The 19667-nt window shown below is 44.3% G+C and overlaps 1 protein-coding gene across 3 annotated transcripts in view; it reads right to left on the bottom strand.

Annotated features, from left to right (window-relative positions):
* RBM6 (RNA binding motif protein 6) overlaps nt 1-19667 on the bottom strand; it is a 59691-nt gene that overhangs the window by 18151 nt on the left and 21873 nt on the right. For all 3 annotated transcript variants that reach the window (XM_075053417.1, XM_075053416.1, XM_075053418.1), the window contains exon 6: nt 18317-18390. In XM_075053417.1, coding sequence (XP_074909518.1) covers nt 18317-18390 — 74 coding nt within the window. The remainder of the gene's footprint in view (nt 1-18316; nt 18391-19667) is intronic.

Consider the following 19667-nt stretch of genomic DNA (forward strand, 5'->3'; position numbering starts at 1 on the left):
TAGAAGGTTTGCACCTTCTTTAAGGCACATGAGGAAACACAATTGAGAAAGACAGGGAAGTGGAAATCAAGGCTGTCCCACTGGGACTGTTGGTCCCTCCGAGATGGACATCCTTCCTCTCCCAGGCAGGGCACCCATCACATCACACCACACACTCAAGAGACAGGCAGTGCCAGGAGAGCAGGCTAGAAATGCCCACGTCTGCCTCAGGACCCACCGAGCACAGGCAGGGAGAGAAGGCAGGGTGCACATCCTCATGAGCAGAGCTGTGGCCACTCCGTGAGCCCAGGGAAGTCCTCAGAAACAGCAGCTCCTCTGCAGGCAGTTGCAGCCCTGCCTAGGAGCTCAGGAGACAAGGACAACTAGATTTGAGGACGCTTCCTCTGGTAGGGCAATCCATCATACAGCTTCATCCTTCTACCAGCCACTGAGGATAAAACTTGCCAGAAGCCTTAGGAGTATTTTTGTTTTTACGGAAAATGGTTTTTAAGTGCATGTGGTGCTGGTCTCTACTGCAAATTCAGTTCTTGGAGACTGCAGAAAGTGTCACTTGCATAATTACTCCTTAATTTCCTTAACACCCCGCTGATTGCCTGCTCATTTTTCCAGCAAGCTCTCTCTTACTGATTTCTTCTTGATAAAGTTATTTTCAAGGTTGCAATCATCATTTAACACTCCAAAATGAGTCCTTCATTTAGGACACACATTGTCAGGATTCAGTGACTTTAAATTCCTCATTCCCCCATTTCGTTACTAGATTACATCCCAAATATTTTCAGAACCTTTATTTCCTCTAGTCCCCATCACTCCTTATTCTTTTTCATCTATATCTTCTTCCTTTTCTCTGCAAAATGTTTTGGATAATACTCTGATTTTCAGTTTACCACTTTCAATTGAGCAGACCTTTGTGAAATCACAAAGATCTTCTGAGAATTCAGGGAACAGTGCTAGAGGGAAAAAAAAAGGTAAGCCCAAGGTATGCCACATGTACTGTCTGGTAACCAGACTGTAACAATCTCTTCCATATTCACGCATTTTATCCTGGACCTCTCTCACCGACTCAATTGCACTATCCCATTAATTCTCCTTGTGGATTTTCAACATCCTCCACTTCTGAGCAGCTTGGCCTTTTCTTTCTAAATCAGTATGCTACAGAAATGTCTCTCTGGTCCTCCCAGTCAGGAACCTCCCCCTCAAAACTAGCAGTAAACACACAGTTGACTCACCAGTGAAGGGTTTAAAAGGCAGCACAGCTCTGCAGTACTAGAACACCGAGCTCTCAGCCACGGAAATGCCTAGATTTCCAAGGGCACAAGCAGATTCTACTGTTTTTTTCTGAATTGCCAAATTCATCAAAACAGAGCATCAGGACTTTACTGCTGGGAGCAGTGATTTGTGCTACTGTTCGATATCTTTCAAACGCAGTTATACATGCTTTTTCACTTAGAGGTTTGTTGGAAATGCAATACTGGATTCTAGTCTAAGTGATACAATTCAGTACAAGCCATTTCAGCTAAAGCTACTAAAAAACCTGCATCATCTGGAATAACAGCTGATGGCTTAGTATGTAAATGTTACTGTCAGGAGACTCTGATCAACTAAGCAATCCCATCATGAGGTAGTCCTAGAGAGCGATGTCATGAAACTGTAAAGCCTGTTTGCAGAAGGTGCACACAGCAAGTATCAATGTCTCAAAGCCCTTCACTGAGCAGGGACAAACCCCACAAGAACAGGTTACTTTAAGAGGAGGAAAGAAAAAGGGAAGCTCCCTTAGCCATGATATCCACAGGTGATTAAATCCTTCCAAAAGCACTTTGGAGATTTTGTGTCAGCTGGGCACAAGGTTTCAGCAACAAAACTCCAGTTTTACTAGAGCAGCTTCCAAGCTCTTTGTCCCCAAAGGCAGTTAAACCAGAAGCATTAAAAGAATATCAGTAAGATCTAAAAGGTAAAGGTAAGCCAACTGTAAGAAAAAAAACAGACCACATTCCTAGCACACGTAATGCCCACTCATGAGGTTGGTTTTAACTCATCTTTAGTTTATCCTCTTTGCAATCGGACTACTTTAGCAAGGAAAGAACTCACCTCCTGCTCTGAACAGAGCACAGCTAACTCACAGGTACAGGAAAAGTTGTGCGTGCTACCAAGTAGTGCAGGTATGTGAGCACAGATCGCTTTGATCACGCTTCCTAGGGAAGCAAGGCAGCTACTGACAGGGCCAGGAGACAGACTGCTGCAGGTCAGACATAGCACGAGTTACTCACTTCAGCTGCTTATCTGTCAATTAGCATTTACAGTTGGCATGCTGGTATTTTTCATGTTTGTTGACAGCCTTCTAATGATGATGACTGGGGGTTGAGGAGGGGGAGAACTTGCCAAAAAAGTATCTTTATGCTCTCCAAGACCGAGATGACAGAAGAATACAAATCATCAATGTCAAAGTTTTTGCTAACGGCTTCTCTGAAAAAAATTTAGAGCATCCAAGAGCGACCTAGAAAATTTGAAACATGGAGAGCTTTTGGAGCACAGCACACTCCCTCAGATCAAACCAGGCTTCTGCTTTAACTGAATTTGGTCAAACATTAAAACCTTCAGTAAAATCTCACTTCAGAGGCTCTTAACAATGAGCTGACAGCTCTCCAAGTATTCCACCCCATGGGTCATGCTTCAGCAGTTACCACAGGGGCTGCCAAACCGCACAGAGACGTGGATGTAGCAACCTACGCTGCTGTGGATTGCTGCGGAGGAAGTGTGCTCCAGCTCTTCCAGTGGGATGGTAACCACACGCCACCGTCCCTCGTCACAAGAAAGGCCATGGGTACCTGACTCAGTGGAATACCAATTGTCAGTCTCAGCTTCACAGATGACACACCTGGAGCGGCACAGGTCATTTTTGGAACAGAACCAAGGATCAGCTCTGGAGCCCCCAAATCCACAAGGATTAATAAGCCAAAGTTTTCTCCTTGGCTACAACCACAGAGCAGCAACCACAGGAGTGCAGGAGGTGCCTGCACCACAAGCGAACCATACTCAGATCTCCTCCAGTGGCTGGCTCATGCACAAAACGAAACACCACTTCAGCTAATTATTTCTTATATTGTCCACAGTTTGATTAAATGGAAAATATCCGTGCCATGAACTGAAAGGTTGTGGTATCCTTCTTGCCGACTAATAACCAAGTTCGAAAACTGACATGGTTCCACATGTTAAAAATGAACTGAAAATATAATTTGCAAACAGATATAAAATTGCATACAAAGATTATGACAAAAGAATGCTTACGGGCAGCACAGCAAAGCAGTCACATTAAAATATCAGAATTAACCTCGTTTACATGATGTTATTTCAGCCCTCTTATGCATATTTACTATAATTAGGATGGTTATTCAAAAATCATTATACACCCATCATTTAAAAATTATTTAAACTGATTAATGACTAGTGTTTATTGCCTTGGGGAGCCTCAGATAGTACCCCAGGAGGCAGCCTGGGAATGCAGAGGGAGCCTATGGTCCCAGCAGCGCTTCCTAGGACAGCGAGCACTCACAGTGCTCAGGGTATTTTCCAGTCCTGGCCTCCAAATGCACTGGATGGCACAGGACAGGGAGACAAGTGGCTGACAGCAGAAGTCGGGTTATCTAATTGTAACCGCAAATCAGACTGCTTTCAGGTTTTTCTCCTATCTGAGTATGGATTATAAATGCAAATTTAACAACCCCAACTGCAACACAACGTAAATTACGTAATCGCATCCTATTTCACTGGCATGGTTCTCATCTCTATACAGAGGCTGGAGGGAAGCTGGCAGAGAGAACACAAGGTTCTCTCCCTTAAGGTATTCATCTTCAGATAAAGGACACAGACAGGGTCAAACACCAAAAGTCCCTCTCAGCCACACATCCCCAGCTGCTCATGGAATTCAGGAGGCAGCAGCTTCCTGGGATGGAGCAGAGGGCCAACACCAAGATGCCTGGGAGGGTAAGAGACCAGCTGGATATATTTCAAAACAAGATCATTTCAGCCACAGAAACTGGCTTCTCATCCCGTTTTTTCCATATGCTGAAGTTTTTATCTCCAAGCTCCTTGGCAGCTGCTGTGCAAGGGACTCAACTCTACAGAGCAACAGGCAGTACATTTGCTTACCTTTGACAAAAAACAGATGAGAAAAGCTGTGAACTCACAAACCACAATCCATCTGTAATTAAACATTTAGAAAACAGAGCATGACATGGAGAGATGAAGAAACAAGAGCAATCCAGCCTGCTGCAGGCACTGCAGCAATCTGGCATTTCCTACAGGAAGAGCAATTACAAGCAAATTCCTAGTGTAGTGGGACTCTCCCCAAGGCTCTCAGCCCTCTTCTCCAGCTCCCTAACCATTTGCGGCTCAGGGACTTCTTTTTATTGGCCTAATCTATCAGTGTCCAGTGGTCTACTGCTGAGTAGCTGACAGTCAAGGCAGAAGGTTCAAGATATACAGGGGAAAAAGATGGTCAGGTGGATCCCTGGGGAATGGTTACATCACCAAGTGGACCCAAACAACCTTGCTGCGTATTATTATTATCACAGGTTTTTATCAAGACTAACACTGAGATGAATCTTGCACAATAGTTGTGTTAGCGGTCACCTGGAAATGAGGATGTTTGGCTCCTGAGCATCAGTGATGCTTGGAGCTCAAGAGCATGTGGCATCCCTTTGAACCATTTAGCAGCAAGGCATTCGTTTCAACAGTGATCTGATGCCAACCAGCATAGCATGCTCAGGGCTCATGGTCTTCAAGGTCAGAGGAGGCCCAAGACTGAGAGCTGAAAGATGTCATCATCAATCCTGAGTTAACAGAACATAATTTCAGGCACATCACTGATGGGCATGTTAAACAAAATTGGCCCTAAAACAGAACTGAGGCACTAGGACGATAACTTAGAGAGTCCTAAAGATGTAGTAGCTAAATATAACAGATTGAGATGCTACACAAGGATTATTTTATCCCAGATAGCACTCAGTGCCTCTTTTTCAAACTCCTTTCATATAAAACCCATTACCTACTTGCACGGGGACCATCCACCGTGACACACGTTTCCATTTCTACTTGCTCCCGGATGCGCCTCCTCAGGCCTCCCTTTCTGCCTGGTTATCCAGGTCATTTGTCCTTGAGCAGAAGGTACCAGTCTGCATCCTTTAAGTACCTCATTTCCACAGACACCCAATCTAGCCTGCTGAGACACCTCCAGTTTTCTTCCTACGATTTCTAAATTCCCTGGATACCAGCCATACTCTTTTTAAGCAAGTCCCAGTATCTTTCTACAACTCATCTCCCCCCACTGACATCCTTTTCGCAAATATACACAGAAATTGCCTTTCAGACTATGCCAGCTCTCTACATTTTACTGCCTGAATTATGAACTCCAATTCACTTCCAAGTTAGGACTCTTAAAATGCTTATCTTTTAAACACAGCATTTGCTTCACTTGTCAGCACGCTCAGTCCTGCTCTGAGAATACCACCAAAACAGTTGGTACAGGCAAGCTCCCAACTATGGCTCCAGGAAGGATAACAGCCATGTGTCGCAGCTTGAGAAAACACAAAATGTGCCTTGGACTTCACACGCTCTAGGGCCAGCTTTGGGTGGTAGGTGATACGAATGGCTTCTGCATTTCACCCTTTAAGGAGATATCAACACATCTGAAAGTTTTCTTTGATCCAGTGAAGCGCAGTGGACCTTTTAGCTGCCACTGAAAGCCCTAACATCTCCCTGTCCAGCTAATTCTAACCTCCAGCTTCCCTCACCCCTCTGAAGAGGGCACCTTTGCAGATCAGCATTATAGGATCACTGGAAAAATGCGGAAATTTTAAAATGAAAGCCTTTCCTATACAGTACGAACGGGTCAGAAGAGGATTTCTAGAGTTCAGACAGTGAGGGTCTGGGAGCATCAGGAGATAACAGCTCAAAGGGTGACAAGTTTTGCACTCTGGTATTACTGGCTGCGCTCCCATTCCACAGCCAAAAAGAAGCATGGAAGGTTAAGGACTTATTACAGGGTAAGCTAAGAAGGTCGTGCATATCAAACACTTGTTCCCGTGCTTAAAAAAGTATGAATCAGGTTGAATCCTCTATTTGAAAAGTATACTTAAACTATCAAAACTTAAGAGCATTTAAATATTTAGCATATCCATAGATAGCTCTAGGGAAGCATCCACATGGGTCTGCCTCATTTATATTCCTTTTCTGATTCATCATGGTCTACTGCCTGGACACTGTGTTTGACCAACAGCTGCTTCAAAGACTCCCTTTGCTCCCAACACAGGGATTTCTCTTCTCCCTCCAAAATGCTGCTCTAGAGCCTGGACACATTTCTCAGTACTTTGTTGTATGGCCACCTTCTTCCTCAAAGGTCATCTCATCTCATAACGCTGTTAAACAATATAAAGATTAAGCACGTTAGCACAATGCACTAATCCACTCCAGGACCTTCCTGTGCATTTCCCCCAGGGGTACCTTACAATTAGCAATGGCCATAAGGAAGCCAGAAGAACAATGAGGAAAGGCCCAGTTCCTTACTCGTAGATTTGAAGCACAATATCAAAACACTAAAGAGCAATCCCAATGCAAAATCATGCTGGAAAAAAGTCAGGTTGGAAAGCTCTGCCTTAAAGGGGTAAATTTATTCTGAGAAAATTCAGCCTATTTGATTAAGCAGTTAAAGTCCCCACACCCAAACAAAAGCGTGTCCTTTTGCTGGAGCAGATAACCATGGGATTGCACACCAATTCTGACACAGCTTGACCTGTGTGGTGAACAGAGCGCAGGATGTTCTGCGCAGCAGCAAACATTCGCTAAGAACACGCCAACTGTAAATGGGGAAGAGAACGGTCCAGAGGCACGTCCCCCAGATATTTCTCCAAACTCACTTCTGCGCCCACTGAATTAAGCACTCAGAGCCTTCACCGGCAACGCTTTCTCTGCAGGTAGTGCTTGGGCAAGCTCCCTGCAGGACAGCCAGTCTGCTGAAAGGAAAAGATCCCAAAACCCTGGGAAGAGGGAGCAGCTCTGGATGAAAAGAGGGTTTTGTCCTTGGAGACTTTTCTCAACATCCCTAAATTCCCAGTTAATGGCAAAAGTGCGTGCCTGATACTGACTCCCAAAGGGTGAGAGAAAGAACCCTGCCAGTTGCTGGGGAAATGCACCAGCAGTGCAACACTCACCTGTGCCATCGCAATGACAGTTCGCAGCACGTCACTGTGATCTTGAGGAGGCCTGTCCAAAAGCTAAATCCAGATCCTTAACACCTAGATAAAACCACAAGGCAGCTGGCACATCTTCAGGCTGGCACTCATACCGATTTCTACATCTGAGCAGGTGCTGCCTCTTAAGAGAGCTCTTCTTAGGAGCTGATTTGGGAAACAGCTGCTTTAACCTCTTTGGTCAGTATTTGCCCAAGAAACCTGGGACAGCGTGAGAACAGAGCTATCCGAGCTCTTTGGAAAGAAATGAGTTTCTCCTGCCAGCCTAGCTTGGGAGCAATGTAACACTAGTGGGTGTCACAGCTCCCCGTAGGACCCAGCAGCTCCTCCTTTACAGGGGCACTAAGGTCTAAGAGGTTCCTCCAGGCAACTGCACTGCACAACAACCAGAGGTACGTCCAGATGCCTCCTTCCTGGCCAGTTCCCAGAATTGCTGAAGAAAGTAGCTTAGTGCCTTGTCAGGGTGCAAGAGGCAGAAGAAGCGACTCTCCTGCCAGAAGAAGCGAATATTCAGGCTCCGAGCCTCCGGTAGCTGACCTCAGCCCTTCAGGGGAGTCTAGCCATAGGAGTGCGCAGCTGAGCAGTTCCTATGACAGCCCTGACACTGAGGAAGCAAAAGAACACGATCCCCTGTTGTGTCACAATTGCCCCTGCTTGGCTGAATTCCTAAGGGACCAGGAAGGGGAAACAGCATGCACAGACATCTTGAACTGTCAGATAAGCAGCACGGTAGTGGGTGGCTCAGGTACTGCCACTTGAACCTCTTGTGGGACTCTAATACCCAGGGATGTATCAAGCCCGGCAGCGACAGGCGGCTCAGTAAAGAGACTGGCCGGTGCAGACCAAGGGCAGACAGACACAGAGGTACTGCCTGCAGCTCCTTGTGTGCGGCTGCTCACCTCTCAACAGCAAGCACTGGAGCACCAGAGAGGTGATGCTTTCAGCTGCTCCTCTTAGAAGCAGATGGATCAATCATTTGCGGGTCACTAAGAGGTGTCTATTAAACATTTTGGAATTCACTTCTTACATTTAATGATGGCCCCAGTACATCCCAGAAGATAGCGAAACAGACAAGCAAAGTTAGTGCATGGGCAGAGAAGCAGGCAGTGGTAGAGGACAAACACCAGTCCCACATGGACCAGGCACAGAAGAACACCTTGTCAGGGGAAAAAAACAACCAAACCACCTCAGCTCTCTTCTCCAGTGATATCACAAGTTGGGAAGAATCAATCAGGCTTTCAAAAACCTAGGACTATAAACAGTAAAATGCCTTAGTCATCATATCATTAATGTACAGCTTCACACCATGAGACAGCTTCTTAGTGAGACTTCTCAACCTGATTTTATGTGTATGAAAACACATCTTGGGATTCTGAGGACTTAAAATTACTTTCTCTGTTAACTCTGCTCCTGAGATACTTGATGGAAAAGTACATCAAATGTTTGCTTGGACTTTTACTGCCATCCTGGCTCAAATCTGGTACATGAGCCCATCTGAATATTTGCTAATCTCCTGCTAAGACACGGACTGTACGTCACAAAACCTAAGATCTCCCCTGCTGTCTATGAAAACAGGAGAGAATTACTTTCATCCTCTTGTTCTAAAGAAGACAGTTTCAGAGATTAAATACTTGTATCTCATGTTTACAGCTTTATAACTTTGACCCTCATTAAAAATGTAATTTATTACATGACGCACTTGATTTTAGACCCCCGTCCTTTGGGGAATCTACTTCTGGAAGCTGTTTGTTGAAGACATAACTAACTGAACTTACAGGTGGCCTGAAGTGATGGAGATGCAGGAAGACACTTGGATACAACATCTGGTAGTTGTCAATGCACACACAGAGTGCAACAGCACAGCAAAACAAACCTTAAGGCAGAACGCTACTTTACATCAGACGCTTCATTGCAACAAGTCAACCGCACATTGTACAGCTTTTGTCGCTGCAGAAGCCAGGAAGAACTTTGTACCTCCCTCCTGTGCCTCCTTGTACAAAACGGCTTCAGGATTTCCCCCCTATTGCCCTCTTCTGGGAGCAAGCATAGCCAAAGATTTAGTAAGCTGGTCACACAGCGGTACTGAGGACCTCTCAGTTGCTGTCCCATTCACACATGCTGGGTTAAACAGGTCGCCAGATACGATGCAAGAAGAAATTCTCCCTCTCTCAAATGAGAGAGGATTGGGGGAAGTTTGTGCCTTTCTTCAGAAGTGCAGAGGGCTGTTGTCTGCCAGCACCCTCGGTGCTCTTGCACCTAACGTGTTTTCTTGTCCTGCACAGATGTGGAATGACAGCAATGCTCCTGAGCTCTGATCCCATAGCATACAGTGTTTCTTGTGATCTCTGTAGGTATTAAAGCTTTAATAAGAGTCTCAAAGGTGCCCTGTGGCTTGCAGGGGAATGGGGCGGATAATAACAGTGTGTCCTTCTGTGTTAAATACCTGTTTCCCTGTTGCCTGTGATTGATGGATAATGACACAATAGCCCATTCAGGCGTGCCAGCCCCCACTTTCCACTGTAATCATGTTTCGTTTCTAGTCAACAACATGAACAGCCCAGTTACAGTCAAATGGAAACAGAAATTCACAAATAAAATTGCTGTTTGCCATAGCTTTGATCTGGAACCTTCAAACTTGAAACATATGAATTTAACCTCTTCCTTGTGCAATTCTCGTAACCCAAGCAGAAAATGGCAAATTCAGGGCACTCTTTTTGAATGTACCCCAATTCAAGCTACTCAAACTTCCACAATTTACATTAAAAAGGTCCAACACAAACTCAGCTGGGAAGAAAACAGACCAAAATCCACATCTGAAGGGAATTCCTGCTCTCTCTCACTATCTATCATACTCATAGTTATGCAAAAAAAAAAGTTTCTGCAGAAAAGCAGTCTGACCATCATTCTTCTAAGAGAAGGAAACAGTGCTTCTGCCTTCCTTAACCACCGGGAGTTTGCAGTTTGACATTTTTTTCAGCTTCTAGACTCAACCTTTTACCTTCCTGTTCCAGCAACCCAATATCAACAGTGCATCAAGGAATGGAAAAAGCAATCATTGCCAAGATAGCATAAACGCATGAACGAACAGTTCTGATGCTGAAGCTAACAAAAGCAACTCATCAAGTGAAAATTGCAACAACACTTTGGTGTGCTCCCACTTATCAAAACAGTCCAGATGGAGTCTTAGCGCTATAATCTGGCTCATATGCTTGTAAAACATATCTGGTGTTCCCCTCAACGTTGCTGGGATTGGGCTGAGAAGGACTGCCTTCTCTTTCACAATGACAGGTCTTGTGCAAACCATTATGGCAAAACCGTGATAGAAAATGGTCTTGCTCTGGAAATGAAAGTTATGGTGTGCTCATCAAGATGCCTTTATTCATGTAAACTGAACCCATACAGACATTCCCCTCTCACTGCGTCTGTGTCTCCTTTAAGTAACTTCAGTCATATCATCAGCGCCATCCACTTCCAAGACTACAGAGAAAATTTCTGATAGTGCATCTGCAGTTCTGTTAGTCACTAGCTTACTTAAAGGATGACTTCAAAAGCATCAAAGCAAATTAGTGGCATGAGTCCTACTAACTTTCATACAGGAGCTTGATCAAGGGATTTTACATCTTAATCCAAAATCACCTTCTGTCCATGTACACAATCTATCAGATAATTTTGGCAATACGCTATCTGTCCTATAGCTGATTTAGCATACTCCTTTGAAGCACTTTGATGATACAATGATACATGCCTTCCAAATGGTTACACAAGAATATATTTAGAGCTTCTACAGATCTTCATAGAAAATCAACCAATCATGAAGGTAAACACAATAAAAACCATACAATCTGTGATTAAGAGCAGCCAGCAGTAAAACATTGCTATTCATTTTAAGGTGAAACTGCACCTATACATTGCATCTGTGACTAAGATTTCCTCATTATCACACAACTGTTCCATTAACACGTTAGGAGGAGAAGGCCCAATAGCAACACAGACAAGGTAACACCTGTATCCTGCATATGTATCCAAGGACTACTTCAAATCCTTTCTAGCTCAAGGCAAAATCTCACCTACAAACGAGTTCAAAGGTTGAGTGTGCCAGATGCCGTGTCACTCCGGAAAATACTTCGCACATTGACAATACTGAAACAAAGCTATTTCTTAGGTGTTGCTCTGTCAATGAGTGCTCTCCAATACAACTTTAGGCCTATGGAAGGGGCAGAGAGCAGACTTATCTGGGGTACATGTTGCATTTCATACTCATGAGCAAAAGTTTTCAAGTACCCCCATTTTTACAACAGCCGTGCTGGGCATGACCAGAGGTCCAGCTGCCCAACAGTGGTTCCTCACTCTGAGCCACCAGTGTGGGGAGTATCCACCCCCATGCACCTTTAGATGCTGCACAGCAGCATGCGGTACCCAACAGGAGTGAGTGATGCACTGCAAGTACTGGTATATCACATCATATGATCAGTCAGCCAGAGAGGACTGGACACTTATCTAGGCAATCGCTCATGGATTAAGTTATTTAAACAAATTTCAGGAAATCACAATTATTCCTTAACGTTTGCCAGCTCAAACTCCTGGCGCTGTAAATAGAACTTCTATCCCAACAGAGAAAAACTTGATTAACAAGGCATTTGAATCTACGGGGAAAGAATGGACATTTCAGAGATATATCATCACACAGATTTGTTAATGTCAACTGGCAAAAAATCCCAGCAAACCCATAACCAGAACTTAAATGCCCAGGGGCTGGGGGAGAGCAGTTTCATTTCAGAAAAGGGTAGGGAGGGATGCTTTACATGGAACAACCTATTTATACAGCAGCCCAACTTCAGCACACGGAATAAATGATTCTGCAGTATACAGCAATATTTGAGTCCTGAGATAACCCTGCTGGGCCACACATCCCCAGGAGCAACCAGAGATACTAAGGAAGTCCTGGTTAAGCATCTGCTGCACGTTCCAAGCAGCTCAGCCAGAAGCTGTCCCATGGGACAATCCCATTACAGAGCAGCAGTTCAGCAGCAGCAAAAGCATACAATCCTCATCACATGGCTAAGGTGAGACTGAAGGAAAAAAAAGGAAGAAAGAAAAAAAGGAGGACAGGATTTTGGAATACGAGCAGGGAGGTAAAGGGACATGGCAAGCTGGGATCACATAAGTAGAGCAAGAAGATGCAGCTTCACAACTATTCCAGTTAAAAGTGCACTTATTTTAAAATACGTTGGTTAGAATGGTGTGCTTCCTGAGGCAAGGCAGGAGAGAGCTGCCAAGAAGAAAGTTCTATTTTTTTTATCTGGGTAGGGCTAGAAACAACACATTGATGGGCAGCTACCACTGGCTGAAGGAAGAGTGTGTGAAGTCTTTGACAGAAGATCTCTTACGACTTCCTGTGCCAAAGGAAGAGAGACTAAGAGGATTCACACAGCTTGAGCAGTTGAGGTGACAGAAGAGAGGAAGGTCCAGAGAAGTATTTTCAGTACCAGATTTTTTTGGCAGTTACGTTTTACAACAAGACACCCTTCTCTGCTCGAGGAAGGTCTCTGTAGCACGCAGAGATTAAGTCAGTCCTCTGAACAGAAAAGCACACCGTGCATTTTTCACACCATCACTGCAGGATATACACATGTAAACCCACACACCAAGCCTTGTCACAGGTCATCACAGGCAGATCCAACTGCTTATTCACAGGCAAGCGTCTGCCCAGCACTAGGAGCCTCCCACTGCAGACTTCCGTACTGATCTCAGAGGCTCACAACTCCAATTAAATGACGGTATGATGCAGTGATTAGTGAGACACAAGTGGGAATGAACAAATGATTGACTCAACATGTCAAGCCTCAGTGATGTAAGACCAGGGCGAGCTCATGACAAGGTCACACACTGAATCAGACACACACAAAAAAAAAAAAAAGAAAAAAAAAGTCAGCTCTGCTGCCTGGAAATCCACTCATCTGATTACAAGGTACCCTATGGAGAGAACATTCCATAGGTCACTTGGATCATAAAAATTACTCCATAATGTGCATGTTTCCCAAATCATTAGGATGTTTACAGAAGAAACACTGCCTAGGTGTACAAGCCTTTCCACTCTCTATACACACATTCAAAGTGGAAGGCTCCAAAAGGTAATTCTAGAAATCCACACAGTCAAAAGCAGGACAGGTTTAATAGGGAAAAAAAAAGATGTGTGCTAATGATACAACCTGAGCAAAATCCACACACCTAATAAACAACAAGAAAAGCAGAAGATAATGTCAGCTGATAATTCAAGGAGGACATATCAGAAGCAAAGCCATCTCCAGCACTTAGCCTAACATGCAAACAGATTTCAGTGTCTTTGTGGACACACTCAATTGTCACCACCACCCTCAACTGCAGGTTAAAGCTAAAGAGATGGAGTGATGTTGTCGAGTGAGTAAATGATGGATACCAGACAGCCCGTGAAAATACACTTGAGGCGGGTGTCATCTTCCATTACAGGGGGCATTTTGCAGATTCTAGAAAAAAATGCCAGACTCCGCAATTTGGCATATCTTACCAAAAGGAAAACAATTATTTTTGACATTTGGACACACATTTTCTCTTACAAGTTGCAACACACTTCTTGCATCCCAGACTTCCATAAATACTCCAAGCCTGCAGGTCACCAAAGCAGATGCATTCTCACGATAACCACAAGCTCCTTCTGTATTTAACTGGGAAGCCACACTGGTTACTGCAAATGTTTTCAGGACAGAAAGTCCCAGGCTTTGCCTGCTTGTCACAGCATCTTGTGGATTTTAACACCAACAGCTACAGCGAAAAGCCTGTGAAGCCTGATCTGTACAAGAAGCTATGTTCACACTAAATGCAGAAAAGCACTGCAGTGAATGAATAAAAGGGCATGGGCTCAGAGCAGGAGAAATGCACAGCTGATGCTGCCAGTTGCACAGTGGTGGGGTGTGCTCACATCAAGTGAGCACCCACAAAATCCAGTAAGAATCCCTCTTACCCTCTCCAGTAAGAAACAAGCAGGGAATGGAGGTATCACTGTGCTCAGCGAGCTGAACCAGCTGCAAAGGAAACTGCTCTCTGATATGTGCCAGCCTCAGTGCAGGAAGACACAAGAGCAAGTCTTGGAACGACCACTCTAGCACACGCCTGGAGACCTCCACAATAATTTAAGAAGTATGTATTTTTAAAATTTCTTGCTATAGTTCTCTCTCATTTTTGCCCTCTTACTTAAGAAACAGGAGGAAAGGATTACAAAGATGTTAGTTACTAGCAACAAAAGCTAGGAAATAGTCACGCTGCCAGTGTTGCTAAGTTTGAGGCCTGAGAAGATTTGGAGACAATACTACCTAGTCAGTCAAGACTGATCATTTGCTCCTAAGCTTAAAAAACCCCTTCTGCTTCCATATGTATAACAACTATCTCTCTCTCAGTGAAAACAGTAAAATACCCAGGCAGCGGAGACAGGCTCTCTCCATTTCTCCTCCTTCACCTGCCTTTATGATACGCAACAGTACACGAAGGGTACTTCATCTCCTGCCTGATCTTCTCGTACCCAATAACAAGCCTATTATGCGTGTTTCTTCTACAGATGAAGGAGGAGCGCAAAGAGATCGCAACTCGTATGGAAAACAAGAGCCGCGGGATATATTCCCAAAGTTGCCTCCAAGAAGCCAATCTGGTGCCCCCAGACAGGAACACTACTACACCAGGGGCTTACACAAAGCCTGAATGCAAAGCAAACGCAGTAAGACAAATGCCACACCACACTACAACCTTTCCAAAATGAGAATAAAGGAGGGAAAGATTATTTAGGAGAAACCATGTGACATAGCAGACAGAAACCCCATTTTCCATTCAAAATACCTGTCTCTCCCCAACGGAAAAGCAGCTCATCAGAGAGATGTCCTCTCATAAAAGTCAAATGACAACAAACTTGTAACAAAAGACCAACAGGAGCATCACCAACCATCAGCCGGCAACACGGGCTGCACCCAGGTTCAGCAAAACAACTCAACAGCCCCTCTGCCCTACCGAGGCAAAGAGCCTCCCAAAGACAGCAGGAGAGCTGGCAGCCAGCACCTAGCTCAGCCAAACCTGCCGCCCAACACCTCTGCACTAGCAATAAAGGCAATCCATCACGTTTCACATATGTTAGATGGGACCCTTGAGCTGTAATAAATTGCCAACGCAACAATCAACAAGGCAAAGCAATTAATAAGGGGGGCATTTTCATTACTTTAGCTGCAGTAATTAATACAAGTGGAATGAAACTGTCCTACAAAATTAGGGCAATGTAGAAGATGGCTGTATCCTTATCACACTGTACTTAACAGGAACGCCCCTCAAATCTCAGTGGTCACATACACATGCTAGACTTACTGAATGGAGGGAGTTGGACCTGGTAAATCTGTAGTTAGCAAATTTGGGAATGATCTTAAGTGGGTGCAGGTGTATGCTGAGTAAAAGAAAAGGATTTCACAATATAGGAATTATACAACATAGGGATGTAGCAAATTGTTCTTCAGGCAGGGGCAGTTAAGCAGGCATTAAACAGCATCAAAAAACGCTGTCTCTGCAAAAGCTATTTATTCCCAGCCTACAGATGACTGAGAAAGAGGCAGGTTGACTAGTGAGGGACTAGGATGTCACTGTGGGCTGACACTGTTTTGCTATTTATGCTCTCACAAGCGACTGCATTTGACAGGGATGGCTGATAACCTTCTGAAAATAACTAAACTATCAAAGAATCTATGTCTTAGCTAACACAGGTTTTGTTTTTTGCAGGCTGTAAAAATGCAGATTAGTTCTCAATCTCAGGAGATGATCTTACAACTCTGGAAGATATTAAAATGGGATATCTATTGTCTAAGGACAACTAAATTGCATAACTCCCTTTCTGAGTATCTCTATTTGGCTTTTACTGAGAACTTAAAAGTTAGCTCCCTCCCTTGCAGCAGGTCAGATACAGATCTTACTACTTTTTTTTTAATTATTATTTAAATAATTAGAAGGCCTTTTCTTCCATTTTCAGTCAAGAGCAAATTAGAGAAGTTAACTTATGTGGGGCAATCCAGAGGTTACAACTCTCCTGACCAAATTCATATAGCTTGGGTCACCCCAAAAAGCACATTTCTTGCTTCACTAATTACAAAGTACTGTAGCTCTATTAAAACATAGTGAAGATTGGCACATGCAAGCTTTGGAGATGATGCCCTCCAACCATTCCATCTTCCAGCTTTCTTCTGCACATGCACACAGGCAGCCACATACAGGAGGAAGGAAAACTGGAAGACTTCATACCCTATCTGCTTTTAATACATCCCAGGTAGAGTGCACAGCTGGGACCATTATCCCCCACCATGAGCAGGGTTCTGGCAGCACCCTGCCTGAATGTTGAAAGGGAAACACAGTAAAAAATTATCCAGCCTGAAGGCCTGTTATAACTGTTGCTGGGGAAGGTCTACGTAAGCAGCAGTTGAACTTCAGCCAGAACTTCTTCATGTGCATGTGCGTACAGTAATTTACTGGGCACCTCTAAGCACTCAGTTTAGTTTAAGGACTGGTGCTTACAGGCTCTTTGCCGTAGCAACACACCAAATCTGATCAAGTCAAACACCTGTCTGTCCAAGTACATAGGGATGCTCCGAACAGGAGAAGGGGTAGAGCAGGCATCAACAACAGCAAAAAGAGGAATTCCCAAATTCCCAGGTATTTTGGAATTGCTCTCACGTAGGGAGACATTGTTTCATGAGAGCAGAATTGCAGAGAGAATATGGAGAGGCATTTGGTTAAAAGGAGTGTCATACATAATTACAGATTCTTCAGTGACAACAAAATAAATTGGGAATTGTAGCAACACTGAAGGGGAAATAAAAGTTGTCACTGATGGCAAAAGTAATAATTAATTCTGGAGCCTTCTCTCTTCTGTGCTCACCACCAACACCCTGGTGGGAATGTGCCAGGCTCTTTCCCAACAACAGAATTATTTCTGTAAAACATTTTTGTAAGTTGCAATACCTCTGTACCTGAAAATAGAGCCAAATGCGAGCGCTTAGTGGGACCTTTGAAACCCCAGCTGTGAAGACTCATTAACTGTAAGTACATTTTTGCAGATGCACAGCTCTGAATCTGACTCAGGACTCTCCTCTCATGACAGTGAGACTTGGGATTCAGGTAAAAAGGCTTTAGATAATTGATACGGATTCTTACTCAGGCAAACTAGGAGGAAGGCGGCAGCAGGAGACTTAAGGAATGTAGTGAAGGAAGGGGGATCAATTGTTCAGTGGTTTTTCTTGAGTGATCCATCACCTGCAGTTCCAAAGCACAGGGAGGGAGGTGCAAGATGGGAATCTATGTTTTATCTAACAAATGTTATGCCTCTTGCTCTTGTATGGTGGACAACAGCTCTAGCCTCAAATAGCAGGTCAGAGTTAAAGCTCCCCTTGGGTACTTATTCACTGGGGATTTAAGCCATTTTGCACTTTTAAGGGCTGAAAATGTTCAGATTTACCAGGTGCAACTGCACATAGGGTAGTCCTCGTGTTTGCAGCTCCAGCTTGCCTAAGGACAGGATAGATATGGGGGAGACACACAATTAAGAATTTCTCCCACACACAAGGCATATGGAAAAGTGGAGCATGCCAGTCATAGTTGACTCGGAGCTGCATACCACGGGCCTCACCTACAGTCACATGTGTATGTGTGTGTGCACGCACAACCGGGGGAGGCATTTAATGCTAGCAGAGCTCTTTCCAACTGGATTTCAGTGTGAGTACAAAAGCATCAGGGCCAAAACCTGCATTAGGAGTCTGTCAGCCACCAGCCTCTGACTCTAGCCAGTGGGCCGACATACACTAGGGAGGAGGGCAGACCATTTGGTGTCCAGCAGCTCTTTCACACTAGCATTTCTAAGCCTTTTACAAGTTTCTGGAAACAACATTTAAACCGCAGTGTTGTGTATAATACAACAGATCTTCCTTTGAATGGTTCAAAAAAAACTCATTGGCTTTCCACCACCCCACCAAAAAAAAATATTTAAAAATCTTCTAGCAGCATTGACCGAAGTGTAAAGCAACCTGGTTGGCTTCCATGCATCCGATGGCCTCTTCCAAGAGTGAAAACTCCACGCAGACATAGCCATAGTCGTAACCTGGGGACAGCATTTAAATACAGACGGGAGTCATGTTAGTGCCTTGTCATAAAGAAAGCCACATTAAATATTCAATTTCCCTTTCCCTCCAATGACAAACCCTCTAACCACCACCCCTCTACTCCAGAATGAAAAGGAGAGAAATCAGGGACTAGCTGGATGATGATTAACTGTGCAGTTTATCATGAATGTTAATAGTACAGTGTTCCCACTTCCCCTTACACAACCCAGTGACAGGCACACCCTTCCTTAGGGCAAGAAATAATTGCTTTGGTTTTTTTTTAAAGGCATAGTGATTTTCCATTGCTAGTTCCACATTTTGTGCTACCTTGGAGGCAGTGCTCTCCAAAGCAAGTATTGATAACTCATTTTGAAGTACCTTGCTCCAAATGTACTTTACATGAATAGCCAGCATTTTAATTGGGCAGTATTTCAGAAAGAGCTAACATGATTCCTTTGCCTTTGCTATTTTTCCTTCAACACCTGCTTACTTTCAAAGTTCAATCCCTTGTATTATGAAAAAGTGCAGTGGAGCTGGAATGAGAACTCAACTTTCTCATTTTGGTATAGATGTTATTGCACATGTAACAAGATGGTGTGGGAGCTTAGGTTTAGATGCAAGAAACTAGAGAGCCTTTACTCTTCTCACTCCTTGGAAAGCTGTCATCTCAGTCAGTGGCAGAAGGGACCCACTGATTCAACTGTGTACTCCGGTTACCTGCGCTGAAACGTTATGTCCCACAGTAAAGCGCAGGGTGAACACTATAGAAGCTAAGACCATCCTAAGAGCCATCCTTGATGTTGAAACTATCTCCAGGAACTGAAGCGCTGAGGAACAACTTAAAGTCACAACCTCACCCTTCACAGGCCAAGGCCACCCCACTCCAAAACAGTGCTTTCCAGATGATCATGGGCTGACATGCTTCTACACGGACAAAAAGCAAAAGGAAAGGCTTGGTTCCCTCCTCCTACTGCTCTTTTGGCTGGTTAGGAGCGAGAGGAAAGCCACTCTCCATGTGGACTGTACCATTTTAGGCACCTAGCTGTCCTGATGAAGAGCTTGTCTCCTCTCCTAAAGATGCACGTCTTAACACCAGTATCTTCAAACCAGGTAGGTATCTGGTTCCTACTGCTTCAGCCCCTCACCTTCCATGGGAAGGTAACTCCATGCACACTTCTTTCAGGCAAGACACTCCAGTCTGCTGGAAAACAGCCCCCATCTCCCCCAAGTCTACGCCAAAGAACGTTTGCTGCACTCTCCAATTTTTCCTTTGCTG

The sequence above is a fragment of the Buteo buteo genome, chromosome 21 (assembly GCF_964188355.1).
Source record: "Buteo buteo chromosome 21, bButBut1.hap1.1, whole genome shotgun sequence".
Lineage (NCBI taxonomy): Eukaryota > Metazoa > Chordata > Aves > Accipitriformes > Accipitridae > Buteo > Buteo buteo.